Source organism: Bubalus kerabau, chromosome 10 (genome assembly GCF_029407905.1).
Source record: "Bubalus kerabau isolate K-KA32 ecotype Philippines breed swamp buffalo chromosome 10, PCC_UOA_SB_1v2, whole genome shotgun sequence".
Classification (NCBI taxonomy): Eukaryota; Metazoa; Chordata; class Mammalia; order Artiodactyla; family Bovidae; genus Bubalus; species Bubalus kerabau.
In genome coordinates, this window is record NC_073633.1 from 50,681,882 (window position 1) to 50,702,728 (window position 20,847).

General features: G+C 39.9%; 1 protein-coding gene across 16 annotated transcripts in view; it reads left to right on the forward strand.

Moving 5' to 3' along the window:
• The window catches only part of CSNK1G1 (casein kinase 1 gamma 1), a 153,291-nt gene that overhangs the window by 97,714 nt on the left and 34,730 nt on the right, over positions 1–20,847 (forward strand). For all 16 annotated transcript variants that reach the window (XR_008699233.1, XR_008699234.1, XR_008699236.1 and 13 more), the window contains 4 exons: positions 9,062–9,213; positions 10,567–10,801; positions 18,770–18,855; positions 20,696–20,780. Coding sequence is in view for 11 of the 16 variants with exons in the window: in XM_055537676.1 (XP_055393651.1) it covers positions 9,062–9,213; positions 10,567–10,801; positions 18,770–18,855; positions 20,696–20,780 (558 nt within the window). In the remaining 5 variants the exon portion in view is untranslated. The remainder of the gene's footprint in view (positions 1–9,061; positions 9,214–10,566; positions 10,802–18,769; positions 18,856–20,695; positions 20,781–20,847) is intronic.

Genomic DNA, 20,847 nt, shown 5'->3' on the forward strand with positions numbered 1-20,847 from the left:
TGAGTCTGAGCAAACTCCCGAAGATGGTGAAGGACAGGGAAGCCTGACGTGCTACCTACAGTCCATGGGGTCGCAAAGAGTCAGACACGACTGAGTGAACACTGAGCATCCCACTTGGATTAAGTACTGGCCTGTACTTCCTGTATTAATCTAAACATAGGCCAGGTTTCCCTCTGAATTCCTAAATGATGTATTTATTAGGCTTAAAGATTGACTACTTTGTAGTTACATTAGAAAAATACTACTAATGCACTCTTGATAGAATCTTAACCTATGCTTTTCTAAGGAAAAATAAACTTTATGACTTGAGTTTATAACCTATAAACATCATCAGTGTCTCGTGATTGACCCTTAGGTTCATACACAGATTGCATTTCACAGAATCTATTGTTGTTGTTCAGTCGCTAAGTCACATCTGACTCTTTGCAACCCCATAGAATACAGCACGTCAGGCTTCCCTGTCCTTCATCATCTCCTGGAATTTGCTCAAACTCATGTTCATTGAGTCAGTGATGCCATCTAACCATCTCATCCTATGTCACCCCCTTCTCCTTTTCCCTTCAATCTTTCCCAACATCATCAATCTCCTATCAAAGTAATGTTACTTGGTAGTCCTTGCTGTCATTCTAGATGTCCGTGGACGTTAGGGCGCAGGTAGATATATTCAGTACAGTAAAAGAGCCTGAGGAACTTCCTGGCGGTCCAGTGGTTAAGACCCTGTGCTGCCAGTGCAGAGGACACAGGTTCAGTCTCGATCGGGGAACTAAGTTTCCACCTGCCACAAAGCACAACCCCCCCCCCCCCCAAAAAAAAAGAGTCTGAATCTTGGAGGCAGAGCGAGGTTGGTCTTGGCTCTACCACTCACTGTATGACCTGAGATGAATTCCTTACCCATAAAATGAGAGTAGTAATTCCTGTGTGTATTTGTTAGGATTAAATTGGAGGACCTATATAAAAACATTAATAAGCTTTAAAGCAGTTTATGGTCAATATACTTTTGTGGTACGGATGTGCTTTGAGTGGAAATTTCTTATCATAGTGTTGTACAAATAGTAGAGGGGGGAAGAGTCACCTGACTTTGAAATATCAGTGATAATTTGGATCAAAGGCTAGGAGACTCCTGCAAACATGTTGTGGCTACATATGAGAGAGGAGATAACCTAGTGCTGGGGCTTTGGGAAGAATGAGTCAAGACGTATTCTGAAAACATCTTTAAATACTCCCTGGGCCTAGGACAGTAGTGATAAATGTGAAAAGAGGCCCAGCAATGGAGACAGACTAGGAACCAAAGAGGATTTAAACTTGGCAACGTGGCAACATATACTGAAGTTTTAGATGTGCATGACCCTTGACTCAGCATTTCCTCTCTAAGGAATCCACCCTCAAGAGATAATGTGTATTCATGCCCCCAGATGTAGGCACAAGGAATTTTTATATATGAGTATGTGTCTCTGTCTAGACATTTTCATTTTCAATTGATGGAGTTCTAGCTTACTTAATTGAGTGGGTCGAGTTGGGGGAGAGAATTGCTTGGCCTGCAGGACTGACCTCAGGCTAACCAAAGGCAGGACCAGTCCTTGGTCCTCCAGTTTGTGGCATATTTGTCTGTCTGTTTCTCTGATTTCTGCTTTCTCTGTGTTGATTTCATTCTCAGATAAGTAATCTACCTATTCTCGTGCGGTAGTCTCTGATAGCTTCAGGCAACGCTCCTGTTTAGTTATCAAGCTGGACAAAAATTGCTCCTCCTTCCCTATAGTAGTTCCACAAAGTCCCAGAGCCTACTCACATTGTACCAGCATAGTTTAAGCACCTATTCTTGACCCATTTCCATAGGGGAGGAGGATAGAATCTTCTAATTAATCTGGCTTGAGTCATATCCTTGGGGTGGCAGTGGAAAATGGCTTGACCCCGCTTTACCCACAAGTGGTAACAGTAAAGGAATGGTGCTTTCACCCCAGAAGAGTAAGATGATGTTATCAGAAGAAGGAAGAAAATAACACGTGTCAAGCAAAAGCTATTCACTGTAATATCTATTTCTGATAACAAATATATGGGTACAACCTAAATGTCCATCAGTATAGGAAAACTTAAATACGATACATCATAGGGGGAGATAGGATATAGCTTTTAATGTACAGCTATATGTTGATAAGGGGAATGTCCATTATATTAAATTTAAAATGAAGTTGCAGAAAAGTATTTTTAATTACGTGTCTGTGTATCGTCTGTTATGTATGAATACTTTTTATTCATATGTTTCTGTACTACTTTTGGTTAGCTGTTATACTTATTTTAAATTAGTATGTATCACTTATACAATTAAAAAAAATCTATGTCCCTGGTGGCCCCTTTTCCAGATAAGGAACTGAAATTTACAAAAATCAAGAACTATAGAAAGATGAACAGATGATACAAAGGTATAAAATAGTATTCATGGAACTAATATAAAAATATTGGAAACCAAGAAGGTGAATAGGACAAATTAAGTTGCCTATGTAGGAAGATAAAGTAACTTTACCAAAAAGACATGTGGTTTAGGGATTCCCCTGGCGGTCCGGTGGCTAAGACTCTGCGTTCCCAGTGAAGGGGACATGGGTTCAATCCCTGGTTGGGGAACTAAAATCCCGCATGACCAGAAAAAAAGAGTCTAAAACTTGGAGACAATTGTGTTTGTATATTTACTTGTATATTTACTCTGCCCTTATCTACCATATGCTTTGACCGGTACTAGGCACTAATAAACATAATTAACACATAGTTAACATATAGTAATCAACTGCCTTCAAAAAACCTTCATACGGAAGGCAGATTCATGGACAAAGAAAGTGTAATGGGAGTTGGGCAGAATTGTCAGGAAGAGGTTCATTGTACTTTGAGTAATCTCATTTTTTCCTGCTTATTCCTTCTAAATGCTTGCTAAACTTTCTTAACTTTTCAGTTGTTATTCTTCAGGTGTGTATTAAGAAGAATTGGTCATCTCTCACCTTTTGGAACTCAGTAGTCTGTCTTCATAACTTAATCACAGGGATAAAGTGGTAAATTTTCAGAAACTGGGTCTTTTCATCCCATAAATTTACCAGTTCTGAACTGAGTTACTAGTCTTTTGGAAAAGAAAAAGGATCCCCACTCTTCACTCCCACCCCCAATACATAACACACTTTAACATTTTTTATCTTTGATGCAGTCTGCTACAGAAGAAATCTGTCCTGTCTTAGACTTTTTCCTGATTCCTTTGACTAAACAAAAGTTCGAAACCTGCTTTGAGAGGTAACGCCTTTGTAATTGTGTATGGACACAACTGTATGTAATAGAGAAACTGTAAAAGCTCAGTTTCTGTGAGATTATTCCTCTGCTTTTGCCTCTCACCTTCTCTGCTCCCACCATACAAATTTGAGCTGCTGTTAGCAGCATATCAGAGAAGGCGATGGCACCCCACTCCAGTACTCTTGCCTGGAAAATCCCATGGATGGAGGAGCCTGGAGGGCTGCATACCATGGGGTCGCTGAGGGTCGGACACGACTGAGCGACTTCCCTTTCACTTTTCACTTTCATGCATTGGAGAAGGAAATGGCAACCCACTCCAGTGTTCTTGCCTGGAGAATCCCAGGGATGGGAGAGCCTGGTGGGCTGCCGTCTATGGGGTCGCATAGAGTCGGACACAACTGAAGTTGACTTAGCAGTAGCAGCATATGTCTAATGATACTCTAGTTCCCAAGAGGCCTGTGAACAAGGTGGTTGTAAAACATTTTTCATTAAAGACAAGACAAAATAATGCTGATTCTTTAATCCTGGGTCTCACTGTTTTGGTTATTACACCAGCAGTTTGAATAGATTCATACGTTGAACTGCGTCATATTGTAAAAAGGCATTTTTTTTCAGAGTCAGAGAAGTGAGAGGGATTCTGTTCTTCTTTTAAAAAGAAAAACACATGTAATGTCTCATGTTTTTTGTGAGAATGCATTGTTTTTGTTGTTTTAATATTTTCTGAGTTTTAAAGGGTTTGCTTTCATTTTCTCCTTTCATTTCTTCCTATGGAGTATAATGTTTATCTGCCTATTCTTTCTGCTTTCTTGTTAAGTGAACTTATTTAATATTATTATTACTATCCCCATATATATAGTAATAATAATATTAAATTATTCCCTATATATCAGTAATTCCCTGATCTCTACGTAAACATTAAGGAACATTCAGTAACTGTGCTAAAAGCCACTACCATTGGTGGAACCAAGGACAGCTTAAGTTTGGAGAAAAACTATCCTATTTTCTTTAAAAATTAAAAAACAAACTGTATAAACAAAAGGAATTGCCGAGGTCATTATGTCCTTAAAGGTTTTTTCCCAGCCCTGACTTTAGAAGATAGTCATCAATATATATGTACTTTTTCATAGAAATATTAATATAGATATTACTTTTTTACATCCAGATATTAATGTACATATGAGACTTATTTGAATTTGCTTCACAGCTAGGTAATTTAGTTTTTCAAAAAGAATGAAAGGCTAATTATTAGGCAATAATGTGATCAAATTACCAAAAGCTTCAAGGTGGTTCTATTTCAGTTCTCTGCCTGATGTGTATTTAAAAATATCTCTACTTAGGGTAGTTACTGTTCATAATACATTATGGAATCTTTTTAGGTAACAGCTTGGATGATAAAGAAGCCATTATCCTTGATTTGGAGTGTTTAACCCAAGTTGACTTTATGACAGATTGAAAATTAGCTGTAGTGCTGTATGCCTTGCTTCCTGTCCTGTGCAACTTGATATATGTATGGGCCATATGTCTAGCAGAGGTTATAAGAATATGTTACTGATGGATGGAAAAGCTATTTCATAGTTCCCTTTGAGAATATACATGATAACATCTGCAGTGTGGGTATAGCCTTGAAGTTTTGCTTTAGAAGAGATTTAGCCTGTGGCTAAAGGTAATAGAGTGATATCTGTTGTAAATCCTTCAGAAGAGGTGGAATCTACTTCTTTAATTTTCAAGCTTTTATGCAGCTGACCAATTTAGGAAGGAGACCTTATTAGTGCTTTTATTTTCAGAGCAGACGAGAGATTATAATACTTCCTTAATTTCTAAAATACCAAGAATTGAGTGATTTCACACCATAATGTTGGTTAATTAAAAATTTCTTAAACAGTGGATTAGAGATGGCTCTGTAGAAGTAGAGTGAAACCTAATATACAGGATTTCTTATTTAAATACAGCCCAGGTGATAAATCATTACTGTGCAGTTGTCTCTGACCAAAGAGGCAGATTTTTCTCGTGGGCCTGTGTCTTTCACCACCAGCACTGGCCAGTTTGGGGGTAGTCATGTGTAAAACCAGACACAGATTGAAACTTTTGTGAGCGCGTCTTTATCTGTACAGATGGTTCTAATAAATTACAACTACATCTTCCAAAGAGATTTTTATACTCAATAATACCTAAGAAACTCCAGAACAAGTCTTTCAAATAGCCTTAAAATGATTCCTTTCAAAAGGTATTGAGTCCAGTTGTTCTGATGGGAAAGAGCTTCTGAAAAAGATTAGTCTGTCAGTGTTTTCCAAATTTTCATAATATATTAGCCATAAAGCAAAGCAGTGCCCTTTATTTTCTACCCTCTAGATACAGAGTTTTCCAGCTGAGGTTGCACTTCTGAATTATCTGTGGAACTTTCCTTATACCCCACTACTAGAAATTCTGGTTTGGTAGGTTTGACGTGATGTCACTGTATCCATTTTTTAAAGTTTTAGAGGTGTTTCTGATAGACACACTTTCAGTTGAGTACCACTACCAGTTACTATTACCAGCTTACATTTGAATTTGTACCACACATAGTCTATGGAGACAGTTTTCATTTATACTGGTTGTATGGCTTTACAAAGAAAAACCTATAAGATAGCTAGAAGGAAATCCTAGCTATAGTCACGATTATAGATTTAAAAGAACTAGGAACTTCCCTGGTGGTCCAGTGGTTAAGACTCTGCTTTTACCCAGTCGGGGGAAGCGGGGGGTGCGTTCCATCCCTGGTTGGGTAACAAAGATCCCACATGCTGGACGGCATAGCCAAAAAAAAAAGAGAGAGAGAACCAGTCTGAACTCCTTCTCTTTATGGATGAAACAGAGCAGAGAGGTGAAAGAATTTTCAGAGTTGGAGCAGAACCAAATCCACAACTCTGACTTGAGTTCTTTGTACACTAGCATCTTGGACCTAGTCCATCTTTGAGAAAAGCCTTCAAGGCCAAAACTCAGTAATCCAGAAGTTGTCTTGAGCATCCCAAAGCCCACTGGGGTATTATGAGATTCAAAGTATTTAATAAAAGGAACAATAATACAGCCAGCAGGAACTCCTCACATCTTTGAAATTTCTAGGCAGGAGTTACGAGTGACATTACTCACAGTTAGAAATTATAGACATCACCCAGAAAGCTTTTGTGGCTTCTTTGTAAACATGGAAATTTCTGACAAGAGATGCCTAGATTTGGTACTAAAGATTGTCAAGAACAAGATGACCATCTGTCTTACTTTTAAATTGATCCTTAAATATTGGCAGCAAGTCTAGAAAATCATGCCAGTTTTATATTTCTACACAGGCCTGACTTTTAGCTTGTACTTCAGAAGGAGGATATTGTGCCTGGGTTTGCAATTTAACCAAGTAAAGGAGTAGAATGTTTATTTAATTAGGATTAGACTTGGTTGTAAAAAAATTACAAAGAACAGTAGTTCAATCAAGGTAGAGATTGATTTTTCTTCTGGATTAAAAAAGTCCAGAAGGGAATGGAAGCCTTGCATTGGTGTGGTTGCTTCCCTGTCATCAGGGATGGGTTCTTCTAATTTTGTTTCATCCATATCTACATCTTCAAGGAGTCTGATAGTTCTAGATGGCTTCTGGAGCTTCAGTCATCTCAAAGGCACATACCTCTAACTTGAATCAGCTCCCTTAAAGGACTTCTCTAGAACCACCCTATCTAACAATTTCTGTTTCCATCTCACTTGCCATTCCTATTATCAAAGAAGACTAGAAGGTTATAACTAGCTGAGTTGCTGTTCATAAGAATTAGATACTTTGTTGTTAACAAAGAAGGAGGGAATGGATATTGGGCAGGCAACCAATAGATCTGCCCCACCTATTTTGAAGAATATAGTATTAGGAAAATCAATTTTTCATCACATCAAAAGCTATTATATAGGATGTAGCATTTAAAAGATCTCCAAACCACAGTCTACAATGTGTCTGATTAATTAAAGCAGTAAATCTCCATGGTAGTGTTCCGCTTTGGATTTCTCAGCAGGACTCAGGAACAGCTGTTAGGTTTTATATATTTTAAGTGAGCTGAAGATGAGTTCTTAAAACAACAGGGGGAAAAAGACAACTTTTGGGGGAAAGGGAGAATCAAAACAAGCACAGGGCAATTCAGTGGATATTTATGGGGATAGTAGGAGCAGAGTATACTATAGTAGACAGTATGAGCCAGGAATGACCTGATAGAAACACTGAAAAAGAAATTGTCTAGTATTTCAATGGAATAAAATAGACTGATGCAGCACACAAAATAATTATAGACACATATCGTAGCAATGATTTGTACCAGTTCCAAATATATAAGACCTGTGCTGGAGAGAAGGACAAGCATATTGATTGGGTTAAAGTTTTAAGGATTAGATATTGTCTCAGTTCCTTTGGGCTGCTGTAACACAACACAGACTGAGTGACTTATAAACTCAGAAAAATTTTTTTCTCAGTTCCAGTAGCTGGAAGTCCAAGATCATGATACCAGTGTGGTCAAGTTCTGCTGAAGGCCCTCATCTGGGTTGCAGACTGCTAACTTCCTGCTGTGTCCTCACATGGCTGCAGGGGCTAGGGAGCTCTGTGGGTTGTCTTTCTTAAGGGCACTAATCCCACTCGTGAAGGCCTTGCCTTCATGATCTTACCTCCCAGGGGCCCACACGTCTTAAAATAATCACATTGGGCATTAGTAGCATTTGTAGGATCAACATATGAATTTTGGGAAGGGGCCACAGATGTTCAGATCGCAGCAGATAGAATTACCTCTACCAGTTTTCTACCTGTATAATGAAAAGAGAATGCCAAGATGGAGAGAACCTTGTTATCTGAAAAACTCATAGGCAGGAGCATACAGCGACCTGCAGCATTTACAAGTGTAGACCACGGTATACATAAGTGTATTAAGATGGAAGTGTTCCTACTCAAAGGACCAGATATTTTAGTTCTGTAGTCTCATTCATACCCACAGTTCACATGGTGCCATTTAGCACATATTTATTGATGTCTCATTTACAATACACTTTAAGGAGGAAACATTCACAAGTTGCCACTTAGATGAGAAAGTCTAGATTTTGGCTTCTTATAACTAGGAATTTCAAATCTGGGGAAAGCCCAGCCTTGTATTTTTATTCCTTTTTCTTTCATAATTACTTATCAGTAACCAAACCCAGCCTGTTGACTTTGCTCCTACTGAGAAAAAACAGGAAGCTACAGAGACTCCCTATGAGAAAAAGACCAGGCTGCGCCCTCTGTCACCTCACCCCTTCAGTCTGGGTCCTCCTCGGAGCCGCAGTCACAGACAGCTCTATCTCCATGTGGTTTTTGCAGTAAGCACAGAGTACACATGAGACCGGCTAGTGCAGCAAGGTGTGTGAGCCTGGCCTTTGAGCTTATGAGTCGTCTTTTTGAAATTTCTGATAGTGTACTTTGGGGCACTCTTGGTGGAGAATAGTTGATGCTCCAGTCCAGCAGTGGACCACGGACTATTCTCTGTCTTAGATAGCAGTGGGAATGCCTTTGGTATGAAATAACTACTTTATTTTGAACGTATTGTGCAATGACTTAGCCTTTCCCACACATTACTAGTTCCTTTTGAAGCTGTCGTGCTCAGTTTAGGTTCTCCTAAAGTAGGAGATGTAGGAACCTACCTTCTAAGGTAGGAACTGTGAAAGAAAACGAAAATCTCACAAGTTGTATTCCCTTTTGTTCCGCTTCATGCTGATGCAGCTGTGTCATATTTTGGTCTTTGGTCCTTCACTCTGCACCCCATTTTCCCTCTGCTTTCAGGTGAAGGTCTCCCACAGGTGTATTACTTTGGACCATGTGGGAAGTACAACGCCATGGTGCTGGAGCTTCTCGGCCCTAGCTTGGAGGACTTGTTTGACCTCTGTGACCGGACCTTTACTTTGAAGACTGTGTTAATGATAGCCATTCAGTTGGTAAGTTGGCGTTGCTCTTCTGCCTAGGGGTGGGAGGGGCAGGTCCCCTAACCACATCCTTGTGTGTCTGTTGGCATTTACCAGCTCTGGTGACACCTTGTGAATGCACATTTCCTGGCTTGGTGGCATTGTAGACAGCTGGCTGGGGCAAAAAGGGTTAACCCAAGAAGTCACACTGTATTTGCCGTTTGCTCTATTTTAAGAGTTTGCACCTTGGAGCAATACTCTGCCCTTAACTGAAGCGCAGGTGTTACATAGGGAGAAAGAGGATGATTTGGTGACAGTTGCTCAAATGCAGGTAACTTCTTGGTTGTCTTATTTATAGGTTTTAAACACATGACTGTAAAGTTTTGTCACATCCTCCCTCTTTCCTTACCATCACATCCAAGAAGAGATGGAAAATATAACCCACTGCCCCAGAATCAGATTTCAGAGTTGACCAAGAACCTGCCTTAGGTCTCTGGCCTCTAGTTCTCACAGAGACCAACACAGCTAAAGCTGTGTCTCAGCACCTACCAAATCCCACACCAATACCGGTTTAAGGAACAGTTAAGACAGTCACTTTGAGAAGTTTGTCAGCCCCTCTGCACAAGGATGTAGATGCGTCTCTGTGAGTCTGAAATGGTGATGGTCTCACCCACTTTAAAGACTTGGAAATGTTAGAAAACTGATCTTGACTTTAGAAAAAAGTTCAAATGCCCAAGCTCCCTTTCTATACTAAGCAGAAATGATTTAAAGGTAGAAATGAACTTAATGAAATTTGAAAACATGTTTTATTTGGGGCTATGTTTACTTTCTCATAAAAACTGTACTCCTACCTCCGCCGTTAGTTAGCTCTGTGATATTAGTTCAGTCAGCTTCTCTGGGCCTCCCTTTCCTTATTTCTGCAACAAAGAGACAGCGTATAGGAAGGTGTGGGCAGGAGGTGAAGGAGGCAGCAGCATCTGTCTTCAGAGGCCACCACCATATTATTTCCTGCCTGGGAGTAATTCTTGCCTCTCAAATGCTTTCCTTTTGCAGTAACATAAAAACATTAATTGTGTTCACCATTTGCAAGTTGTCACTTGCAAATGTCACTTGCAAGTTGTCACGGTGAAGTAAAACCGTATACTATCATTTTAGCTGAACCATACTATCCTTTTCTCTTTTATCTTCATATTTGTCATGTATGTATTAGTATCAGAAAATACGTTCTGATTTACAAGAGTAAAGTGACTCTGGGTGGTGAAGAAATAAGTTTTATTTTAATTTCAGTAATTACAACTTTGAGCTGATAAAAGGAAACGTTTTGGAGTATTTTTGTAATAAGCTTCTTCAGAGTAGTATTTGTATCACTGTCATTCTCTCTTTTAGCTTTCCCGAATGGAGTATGTCCACTCAAAGAATCTCATCTACCGAGATGTCAAGCCAGAGAACTTCCTGATCGGTCGACAAGGCAATAAGAAAGAGCATGTTATACACATTATAGACTTTGGACTGGCCAAGGAATACATTGACCCTGAAACCAAAAAACATATACCTTATAGGGAACACAAAAGTTTAACTGGAACAGCAAGATACATGTCTATCAACACGCATCTTGGCAAAGGTGTGTTTATTTTCAGCTCCAAGAAAGAGGCAGGTTGTTAAAACACCTTTTTATTCCCAAAACACTTTTGTACCCACTGTGCATTACAACTTGTGATTCTTATTGCTTCACAGGGTAAGTGATGTTTATACTTGAGAAATTAAGATGGTAAGTCAGTGACTTTCTCAGTATCCTGTTGACAGCTTAAGGATTTTTAATTATTTGTTTCCTAGTGCTGTTTTTTCAGCAGTGTGGATACTTTAATGACTGAATTAAGGTGATAGCATCTTGGTAAGTTTAGTGATGAGTTTGATAGCTACATACACATGGCCCCCTATATAACCTGAAAAGGCCATCAGGCTGATCTTTGGAGAAGGGTACTTCATTAAAATATGGACCAGGCTTCTGTTCTCTGTGCATAGTTCCGTGACTCATTTTTCCAAGAAAAGCCTATGTCTTATATTCAGTGAAAATACATTTGCTTTTCCATGAGTCTTGAGTTTTTTTTACTCATGATAGACAATTTGGACAAATATTGCTAAAAGCTCTAGTCAAGACAGAAGGCCTTCCATGTTAGAGAGACTAGTCCAGAGCGAGTATTTGTGAGAGAAGCCTAAGGAACAGTGGGAAGGCTTAGTTGGTAGGACTCTGGGCCCTCAGCAGCTTCTCCAGGAAAGCTTCCCTTTTTGTCTGTTTTATATATTGGGCTTTCATGGAAGATTCTATGTGAAGAAAAGGTACTGAGGTGATTGAAAAGATATGTTTGAAAACCACCACTGTAGACAGTAGACATATAAACAGAGTATTAGACTCCTAGATATAGCTCATTATATAAGGTGTTTAAATATTAATGAACTATTTACACAATAAGTATTTTAAAGACTAATGTAAGCACCTACAAAGTTGCTTCATTGAGTACACTACTCAGAGATTCAGGTGAGGATTCTAGTGAAGAATAAAAATGACATTACCAAGTGGTGTGATACAACCTAAGTTGAAATGAATGCTGTCGGGATTTTTTTGCTAACTACCTGGATATTCTCACGTAACTAAATATAATAGTTTAAAATTAGACTGGAAGGTTCTCTGCCACTTTTTACTGGTGACACTTTGGACAAGTATCAAACTTGTCCAAAACTTGTCCCTAAAACTGACCTGTAAAAATAGAGTAATATTTCACAAGGATGTGTTGCAGGTTGAATGAGTGATAACATGTAACACGGTTCTGTTGCAGAGTGCTCAGAATTCCCTTCTTCCTTCCTTTTCACAAAGAGACTGTGGTACATAGGAAAGTCATGATCATTTGGTTTCACTGACAGTCTGGAAGTTGTTCTGATGTCTGCTTCCTGGGCTCAGCATTTGTGTTCTGATTTTATTATTCTTATCAGGAAAAGCAAGAACAGATAAGAAATATGTATTCCGTGTTGTTTGTTTAAGGTACAATGTAATGATTAAGAAAAGGGGATGTAAATTCAGGCTCTTTAAAATAAACTTGTATGGGCCAATAACCTTCCTCTTTCACCATCAGTTATCTCATCTGCCTTGAAATGTTTATGTTAATAGTACCTTATAGCATAGGGTTCTGTGAGATAATGCATATAAACTGTTTAGGATGTTGCTTAATAATACTAAAGACTGTATAATGGTAGTTACCATTTATTCAACAAAATATGTTTTAAGCATCTACTGTCATCAGACTGGGTTCCTTTATCTCTCGGTGTAGCTGTTTCTGCTGGAATTTTTGAGTTTAGCTCCACATGTGGACTTCCTGAGTTCCAGGGTTTTTTTCAGGTCAGATCCAGCCTGTCACCATATTTGTCTGTAATGTCCCCATTATAGAGAATACATATAGGTGGTTGTCACATGCCCTTTAAATTCTCTGGCCATGGTCTCAAACTGAGAGAGGTTTCTGTAGGAACTGTAATCCTATTGGTTTGCAAATGTGTAGCTTCTTTTATGTTGTAATGGAAAAAAGAAGTGTATCTTTTCAAATTGAACTAAAGAGAATTGCCTGTTAATTTTGCGAAGGCACAAAACAAGGGAAGCACTAAACCTGACATTCACTGCATTAGATTACTCACCTTCCCACTGATTAAACCTACCCATTTTATATTCCTTAATATTTGAAGTTAGGGTGAGGACACTGGGTCACCTGGCTCCTTTCCTTCAACGAAATATATTTGACCTAAAATCAAGCTTGCAATGCAGGTAAACCAAGCACATCTTTCTGACTGATTGAAAGGAACCCTTTATCAGTTCAGTTCAGTTCAGTCACTCAGTCGTGTCCAACTCTTTGCAACCCATGGACTGCAGCACGCCAGGCCTCCCTGTCCATTGCCAACTCCCAGAGTTTGTTCAAACTCATGTCCACTGAGTCGGTGATGCCATCCAACCATCTCATCCTCTGTCATCCCCTTCTCCCACCTTCAATCTTTCCCAGCATCAGGGTCTTTTTAAATGAGTCAGCTCTTTGCATCAGGGGGCCAAAGTATTGGAGTTTCAGCTTCAGCATCAGTCCTTCCAGTGAATATTCAGGACTGACTTCCTTTAGGATGGACTGGTTGGATCTCCTTGTAGTCCAAGGGACTCTCAAGATCTTCTCCCACACCACAGTTCAAAAGCATCAATTCTTCGGCACTCAGCTTTGTTTATAGACCAACTCTCACATCCATACATGACTACTGGAAAAACCATAGCTTTGACTAGACGGACCTTTGTTGGCAAAGTAATATCTCTGCTTTTTAATATGCAGTCTAGGTTGGTGATAACTTTTCTTCCAAGGAGCAAGCGTCTTTTAATTTCATGGCTGCAGTCACCATCTGCAGTGATTTTGGAGCCCCCCCAAAAATAAAGTCTCTCACTGTTTCCACTGTTTCTCCATCTATTTGCTATGAAGTGGTGGGACCAGATACCATGATCTTAGTTTTCAGAATATTGAGTTTTAAGCCAACTTTTTCACTCATCAAGAGGCTCTTTAGTTCTTGGTTGCTTTCTGCCACAAGGGTGGTGTCATCTGCATATCTGAAGTTATTGATATTTCTCCCGGCAATCTTGACTCCAGCTGTCCTTCATCTAGGCTCGCGTTTCACATGATGTACTCTGCGTATAAGTTAAATAAGCAGGCTGACAGTATAAAGCCTTGACATATTCCTTTCCTGATTTGGAACCAGTCTGTTGTTCCATGTCCAGTTCTGACTGTTGCTTCCTGACCTGCATACAGATTTCTCAGGAGGCAGGTCAGGCGGTCTGGTATTCCTATCTCTTTCAGAATTTTCCACAGTTTGTTGTGGTCCACACAGTCAAAGGCTTTGGCATAGTCAATAAAACAGAAGTAAATGTTTTTCTGGAACTCTGGTGCTTTTTTGATGATCCAGCATATGTTGGCAATTTGATCTCTGGTTCCTCTGCCTTTTCTAAATCCAGCTTGAACATCTGGAAGTTCATGGTTCACGTACTGTTGAAGCCTGGCTGGAAGAATTTTGAGCATTATTTTACTAGCGTGTGAGACGAGTACATTTGTGCAGTAGTTTGAGCATTCTTTGGCATTGCCTTTCTTAGGGATTGGAATGAACACTGACCTTTTCCAGTCCTGTGGCCACTGCTGAGTTTTCCAAATTTGCTGGCATATTGAGTGCAGCACTTTCACAGCATCATCTTTTAGGATTTGAAATAGCTCAACTGGAATTCCATCACCTCTACTAGCTTTGTTCGCAGTGATGTTTCCTAAGGTCCACTTGACTTTGCATTCCAGGATGTCTGGCTCTCGGCGAGTGATCACACTATTCGTGGTTATCCGGGTCATGAAGATCCTTTTTGTACAGTTCTTCTGTGTATTCTTGCCACCTCTTCTTAATATCTTCTGCTTCTGTTAGGTCCATACCATGTCTGTCCTGTATCGAGCCCATCTTTGCATGAAATGTTCCCTTGGTATCTCTGATTTTCTTGAAGAGATCTCTAGTCTTCCCTCTTCTGTTGTTTTCCTCTATTTCTTTGCACTGATCACTGAGGAAGGCTTTCTTATCTCTCCTGCTATTCTTTGGAACTCTGCATTCAAATGGGTATATCTTTCCTTTTCTCCTTTGCCCTTCGCTTCTCTTCTATTCACAGCTATTTGTAAGGCCTCCTCAGACAACCATTTGGATGGTCTTGCTCCCTGTCTCCTGTACAATGTCACAAACCTCCATCCATAGTTCTTCTGGCACTCTATCAGATCTAATCCCTTAAATCTATTTCTCACTTCCACTGTATAATTGTCAGGGATTTCATTTAGGTCATACCTGAATGGTCTAGTGGTTTTCCCTACCTTCTTCAGTTTAAGTCTGGATTTGGCAATAAAGAGTTCATGGTCTGTGCCACAGTCAGCTCCCAGTCTAGTTTTCACTGACTGTACAGAGCTTCTCCATCTTTGGCTGCAAAGAATACAAGCAGTCTGATTTTGGTATTGGCCTATCTGGTGATGCCCATGTGTAGAGTCTTCTCTTATGTTGTTGGAAGAGGGTATTTGCTATGACCAGTGCATTCTCTTGGCAAAACTCTATTAGCCTGTGCCCTGCTTCATTCTGTACTCCACAGCCAGATTTGCCTGTTACTCCAGGTATTTCCTGACTTCCTACTTTTACATTCCAGTCCCCTATAATAAAAAGGACATCTTTTTTGGGTGTTAGTTCTAGAAGGTCTTGTAGGTCTTCATAGAACTATTCAACTTTGGCTTCTTCAGCATTACCCGTTGGGGCATAGACTTGGATTACTGTGATATAGAATGGTTTGCCTTGGAAACGAACAGAGATCATTCTGTCATTTTTGAGATTGCATCCAGGTACTGCATTTCAGACTCTTTTGTTGCTATGATGGCTACTCCCTTTCTTCTAAGGGATTCTTGCCCACAGTAGTAGATATAATGGTCATCTGAGTTAAATTCACCCAATCCAGTCTGTTTTAGTTCTCTGATTTCTAAAATGTTAATATTCACTCTTGCCATCTCCTGTTTGACTACTTCCAATTTGCCTTGATTGATGGACCTAACATTCCAAGTTCCTATGCAACATTGCTCTTTACAACATCGGACTTTACTTCCATCACCAGTCACATCCACAGCTGGGTGTTGTTTTTGCTTTGGCTCCGTCCTTTCATTCTTTCTGGAGTTATTTCTCCACTGATCTCTGGTATCATATTGGGCACCTACTGACCTAGGGAGTTCATGTTTCAGTGTCCTATCTTTTTGCCTTTTCATACTGTTCATGGGGTTCTCAAGGCAAGAATACTGAAGTGGTTTGCCATTCCCGTCTCCAGTGGACCATGTTTTGTCAGACCTCTGCACCATGACCCGTCCGTCTTGCGTTGCCCTTTATGATATGGATGAATATGATGCGGATGAAGCCTTTATGATGTGGATGAATTTGTGTCCTCCAGGTCTCACTGGTATTGAAACCTTTCTTCTTTGAAAATAAAAATAACCTTCATGAAAAAACAAGGGCATCAGGAAATACTGAATTGAATGAATGTGGAGTATTCAAAGAAATATGGAAATAAAGCCTGGCTCCGTTTTTCATTCTCATTTTTTAAAAGATGTTTATGATTTAAATTGGGGCTTCCCAGATGGCTCAGTCATAAAAGAATCCACCTGCCAATGTAGGAACCATGGGTTCGATATCTAGGTTGGGAAGATTCCCTGAAGGAGGAAATGGCAACCCACTCCAGTATTCTTGCCTGGAAAATCCCGTGGACAGAGAAGCCTGGTGAGTTACAGTCCACGGGGTGGCAAAGAGTCAGATGCAACTAAGCACAAGCATGATGGGTTAAATTATCATAGATTATCTTTGAATTTTAGAGGTGGAAAATGACTGTTCATAGTATCTAAATCAATCATTTCGTTTTCAGATGAGGAAATTGAGGCCCAAAAGGTGACTTGGCCATGCTTGATTTTGCATGCATTAATAAACTAATGGAAAGGAATAGGCCAAGACCTAGATAACCTGACTTAGGAACCATTATTTTTCTTACCATCCCATATCCCACAGCTTTTTTGTGTGTGATTTTCAATATTTGAAGTTATTTTATTACTCATTCTGGTGAGTTTAAATGTGTTTAGTATATTTTAGGGGGGTTAATTTTTTTTTTTTAATCTCATTTTATAATGGATTTTGCTGTGAAGAAAAGTTGGGCTTATTTCTGTTGTACAATTACTCAAAATGTGGGGAGTTTCGCCCTCTAGTGCCCAACCAGCTAAAATACAACCATTTGTCCCTGGATTTTTTTCTTTTTATTAAAGGGGCCTCCTTACAGGAAGTAGATGTAAAAATAGAGGAGATGAGTAGGTTTGATACAGTGTGAGAACCTGCAGGGTGTGGTTTCTCTGTCTGCCCTGCTTGTGGGAGGCCCGGATTCACCCTGCCTGTTCTTTCTCTTTTTGTGTATCTTTAGGTTCTGTTAACAGAATCTGTTAACAACATCTGTAGTCAGAAGCTTCTGGTGGCCTTGCTCTTTGTCTTCGTTCTTTCAAGGATTATTTCGATTGCTGTGTATCAGCTCAACTTTATCTCTCTTGTCAGGGTGCTGCCCCTTGCCATTAAGTGACCTAACTTGCAAAAACCTCCTCCTTCATCTGCACTGTAGAGTACTATTCACTCTTTTCCATGCAAATTTCCTATGATAGAGGCGGCAGTGAAAGTATTGTGCTTTTGTATTTTGAGTTACCTGAGAAGCTTTTCCTGCCTCCCTGATTCTGTTGGGTTTTACTTTCTACACAAAGAAAACAAAAGTCAAGTTGAAGGTAGTCTCTTATTTTTATATCTCTCATTTCCTTTGATAAAGCCCTGGACTTGATTCTGAAAAATAAACACGTAAAATGTCTGAGATGAATTATAATTGGCAAATTAAAAGTGGAAGAATGTGCTACTTCTGTTGCCTGACAGCCAAAGATGTATAGGATGTTTTCTGAGATGTAGTTACAGTTTTTAAATTAACTATTCTGCAGTTCTTTATCATCCTTATCTTCCCAATTTAAAGAAAAGAAAGCAAAATACAGCAACTTGTTTTACATTCTAAGCTCGCTGAATGTAAGGATACTGGTTTATGTGCCCATAAAGGGCACCTTAGTAATACATTTTAGGTCTTTCTTAAGGTGGCTATGGTACAAATGGAATGGAGCTAAGGATTATGTCAAATGAATAAAAAGCACTAGGCATGTATACTGGGCTTCTCTGGTGGCTCAGATAGTAGAGAATCTGCCTGCAATGTGAGAGACCTGGGTTTGATCCCTGGGTTGGGAAGATCCCCTGGAGAAGGGAATGGTGACTCACTTCAGTATTCTTGCCCGGGAAGTCCCATGGACAGAGGAGCCTGGTGAGCTGCATTGCATGGGGTTGCAAAAAGTCAGACATGACTGAGCAAGTAACATACACACACACACACACACACACACACACACAAGGAAATCCCATGGACAGAGGAACCTGGCAAGCTACAGTCCATGGGGTCACAAAGAATAGGACATGACTGAGCGACTAACACACACACACACGTATGCTAGGCATTCTGCAGCTTGTGTCTTTGCAGGCCTAGCCAGAAGGACTGTTCTAACAGCCTCAGCTACTCCACCTGCTGCTCACTTTTCACAGTGGTAACCAAAGAGCAGTTGTAGCCCATGCACTAGAAATAACATTTGTTATTTCTTACTTTCAGGAAGTATCTTACTTTCAGGAAGGTGACAGCATCGAGTGAGTAGGACTCGCTGTTCAGTGATTTGGACTGGGTTTTAGTTTAGACTTGCTCTTTTCACTTGGTATTTACTTGCCAGTAACAGATCTAAGCAAAGGAAGTACACACTGTTTTTGGTTTTGATCTAAAATACCACCCCTGATATAGTTATACAGAGGATTAGTAAGCAGAGCCTTTCCAGAGCAGATAGGTTTTTGAAGGGATTACTTGGGTTTGCACCCCTTTCTGATTTAATAACTGCAAACATAATGTGTGATCTGTCTTCCCTTTTAGAGCAGAGCCGGCGCGATGATTTGGAAGCCCTGGGCCATATGTTCATGTATTTCCTTCGAGGCAGCCTTCCCTGGCAAGGACTCAAGGTATCCTTGGAAGTGCTTAGTGGAGGGCTTTGCTGAAATACTTAGCTGATAATGAAAGGGGTGGCTGACTTGATGCTATAAGAAGCACAGAGGGGACAATCGGCTCCAGAGATGCAAGGCAGGAATTACATTAGTCTGTAATGTAAATACTCACCTGGGCTTGGGAAGCTCTGTTTTCCCATTTGTCTTCTTCCCCTTCTGAAGCCTTCTTCCTTGTGTTTGTAATTTCTTCCCTCATCCCCTCCCAGCCTTGCCAGTGCTGCTTTTCTCTCTGTGTTGATATTCCTTCTTCACTACACAGTAGTGTAGTGTTCCCAGTGCGTTGGGGAATTTATGGAACAGATTGCTGACAGCAACTTCTACACATTTTACACAAGGCCAGCAGGGTTAGGTGTACCCGTAACAGGAACTGGGAAATACGTGTTTGTCCTGTATAGGCCAAGAACCCACCTGAACTAAACAAAACTCCAGGTTTAATATTGCTGTTCAAGTGTTCTATTGAATAAATGCCTATGCGTACAATAGCCGTTCCTTGTGAAATGAGTAGTTTAAATACCCTTCCTTAGGTAGGTGTCAGTACAGTGCATTTGTGTCAGGGTTAGCTATTAATTATAGTTACAACCATTATAATGATTACCCTGTGCCTCTAGCTGCCTGGACTAGGAAATGGTGAGCTTCTTACCCATTCTAAGACCCATTAGATAGCTAAATGCAAGACTTGTTTGAGTTGTAATTTACTTCAGTACGTTAGTATAGAAAGAAACTTTATCAGTAGCTTTGGGTACCATACAGTCCCTCCCTCCCTCCCAGAGGCCTGAAGGATTCATTTTGCTGTGATTTCTTGGACATTTGTGCTGAAAAGTGAGGCTTTTATTCCCTTTCCTTTGGGAGGATTTTATTTCTTTCCCTTTAAATTCCTCTCCTAACATCTCTTCCATGGTCTTCTCCTAGTTGCATACCTTCTCATTGATATTGATAGTTGTCAAATAGAGTTTCACATCCTATCTGCTCATCATACAGCCAAGCAATGCATTCTTGTATTATTAATTGCTTGAAATTTTCTCATGACCCATGAATCATTTTAGGGTAGTTGTAGATTTAAAATGTCCCCAACATAACTTCAAAACATAATTGCTTAAAGCTGGGGTCAGCAGGCTAGGTAGACCCTCATGCAGATCCCTTGAGACCACATTATTGGTCCACGCTCCACAAGCCCTCTGTCTGCAGTCTTAAGCAAGCCAGACTTGGCTACTTTGAGCCACTGACATATAGCAAACCTGTCTGTTAGCCATGCCTGTATTATAGCTAACGTTTTCTACTTGCCCCCATTTGGATTAGCAATATTTTTTCTTTTCTTTTTTTTTTTTTAATTGAAGGTGATCGCTTTACAGAATTTTCTGGCTTTCTGTCATACATCAACAGGAATCAGCCATAAGTACACTCATATGGATTAGCAATATTTTTAATCTTATCTAGAGCTGATCAAAGAATGAGAAGGTTGAATCGCATTTGAACCCTAGTGCCCATGGGACATTACTAAGCTGTTACAGTTTTGAATTTATTTTTTTATCCTAGTCCCTCATGCCATTACATTTGATGGTGTTTATCTGAGACTACTAAATATATTTGCCAGTAAAGCTTTCCAGAACAGCAGATGTTCTGTGCATGTCTAAATGTATCATCTCTAGTACATTTCTTATTTGTCAGTATTAGAAAAAAATTGAGATGATCTAATAAACCCTGACAGTTTGAGTGAAACAGTCATAATGTCCCCAGACGTATTGGACCTCCCATACTTAGCACCTCTTTCCAAGTAACTTTTTCTCTTTATTCTCTACAGGCTGATACCTTAAAAGAAAGATATCAAAAAATTGGTGACACCAAAAGGAATACTCCCATTGAAGTTCTCTGTGAAAACTTCCCAGGTAGGATGCCAACAGGACCCTCCAGCCGGTGCCACTGGAGCCTTGAAGGAGGTGGAAACCATGCCTT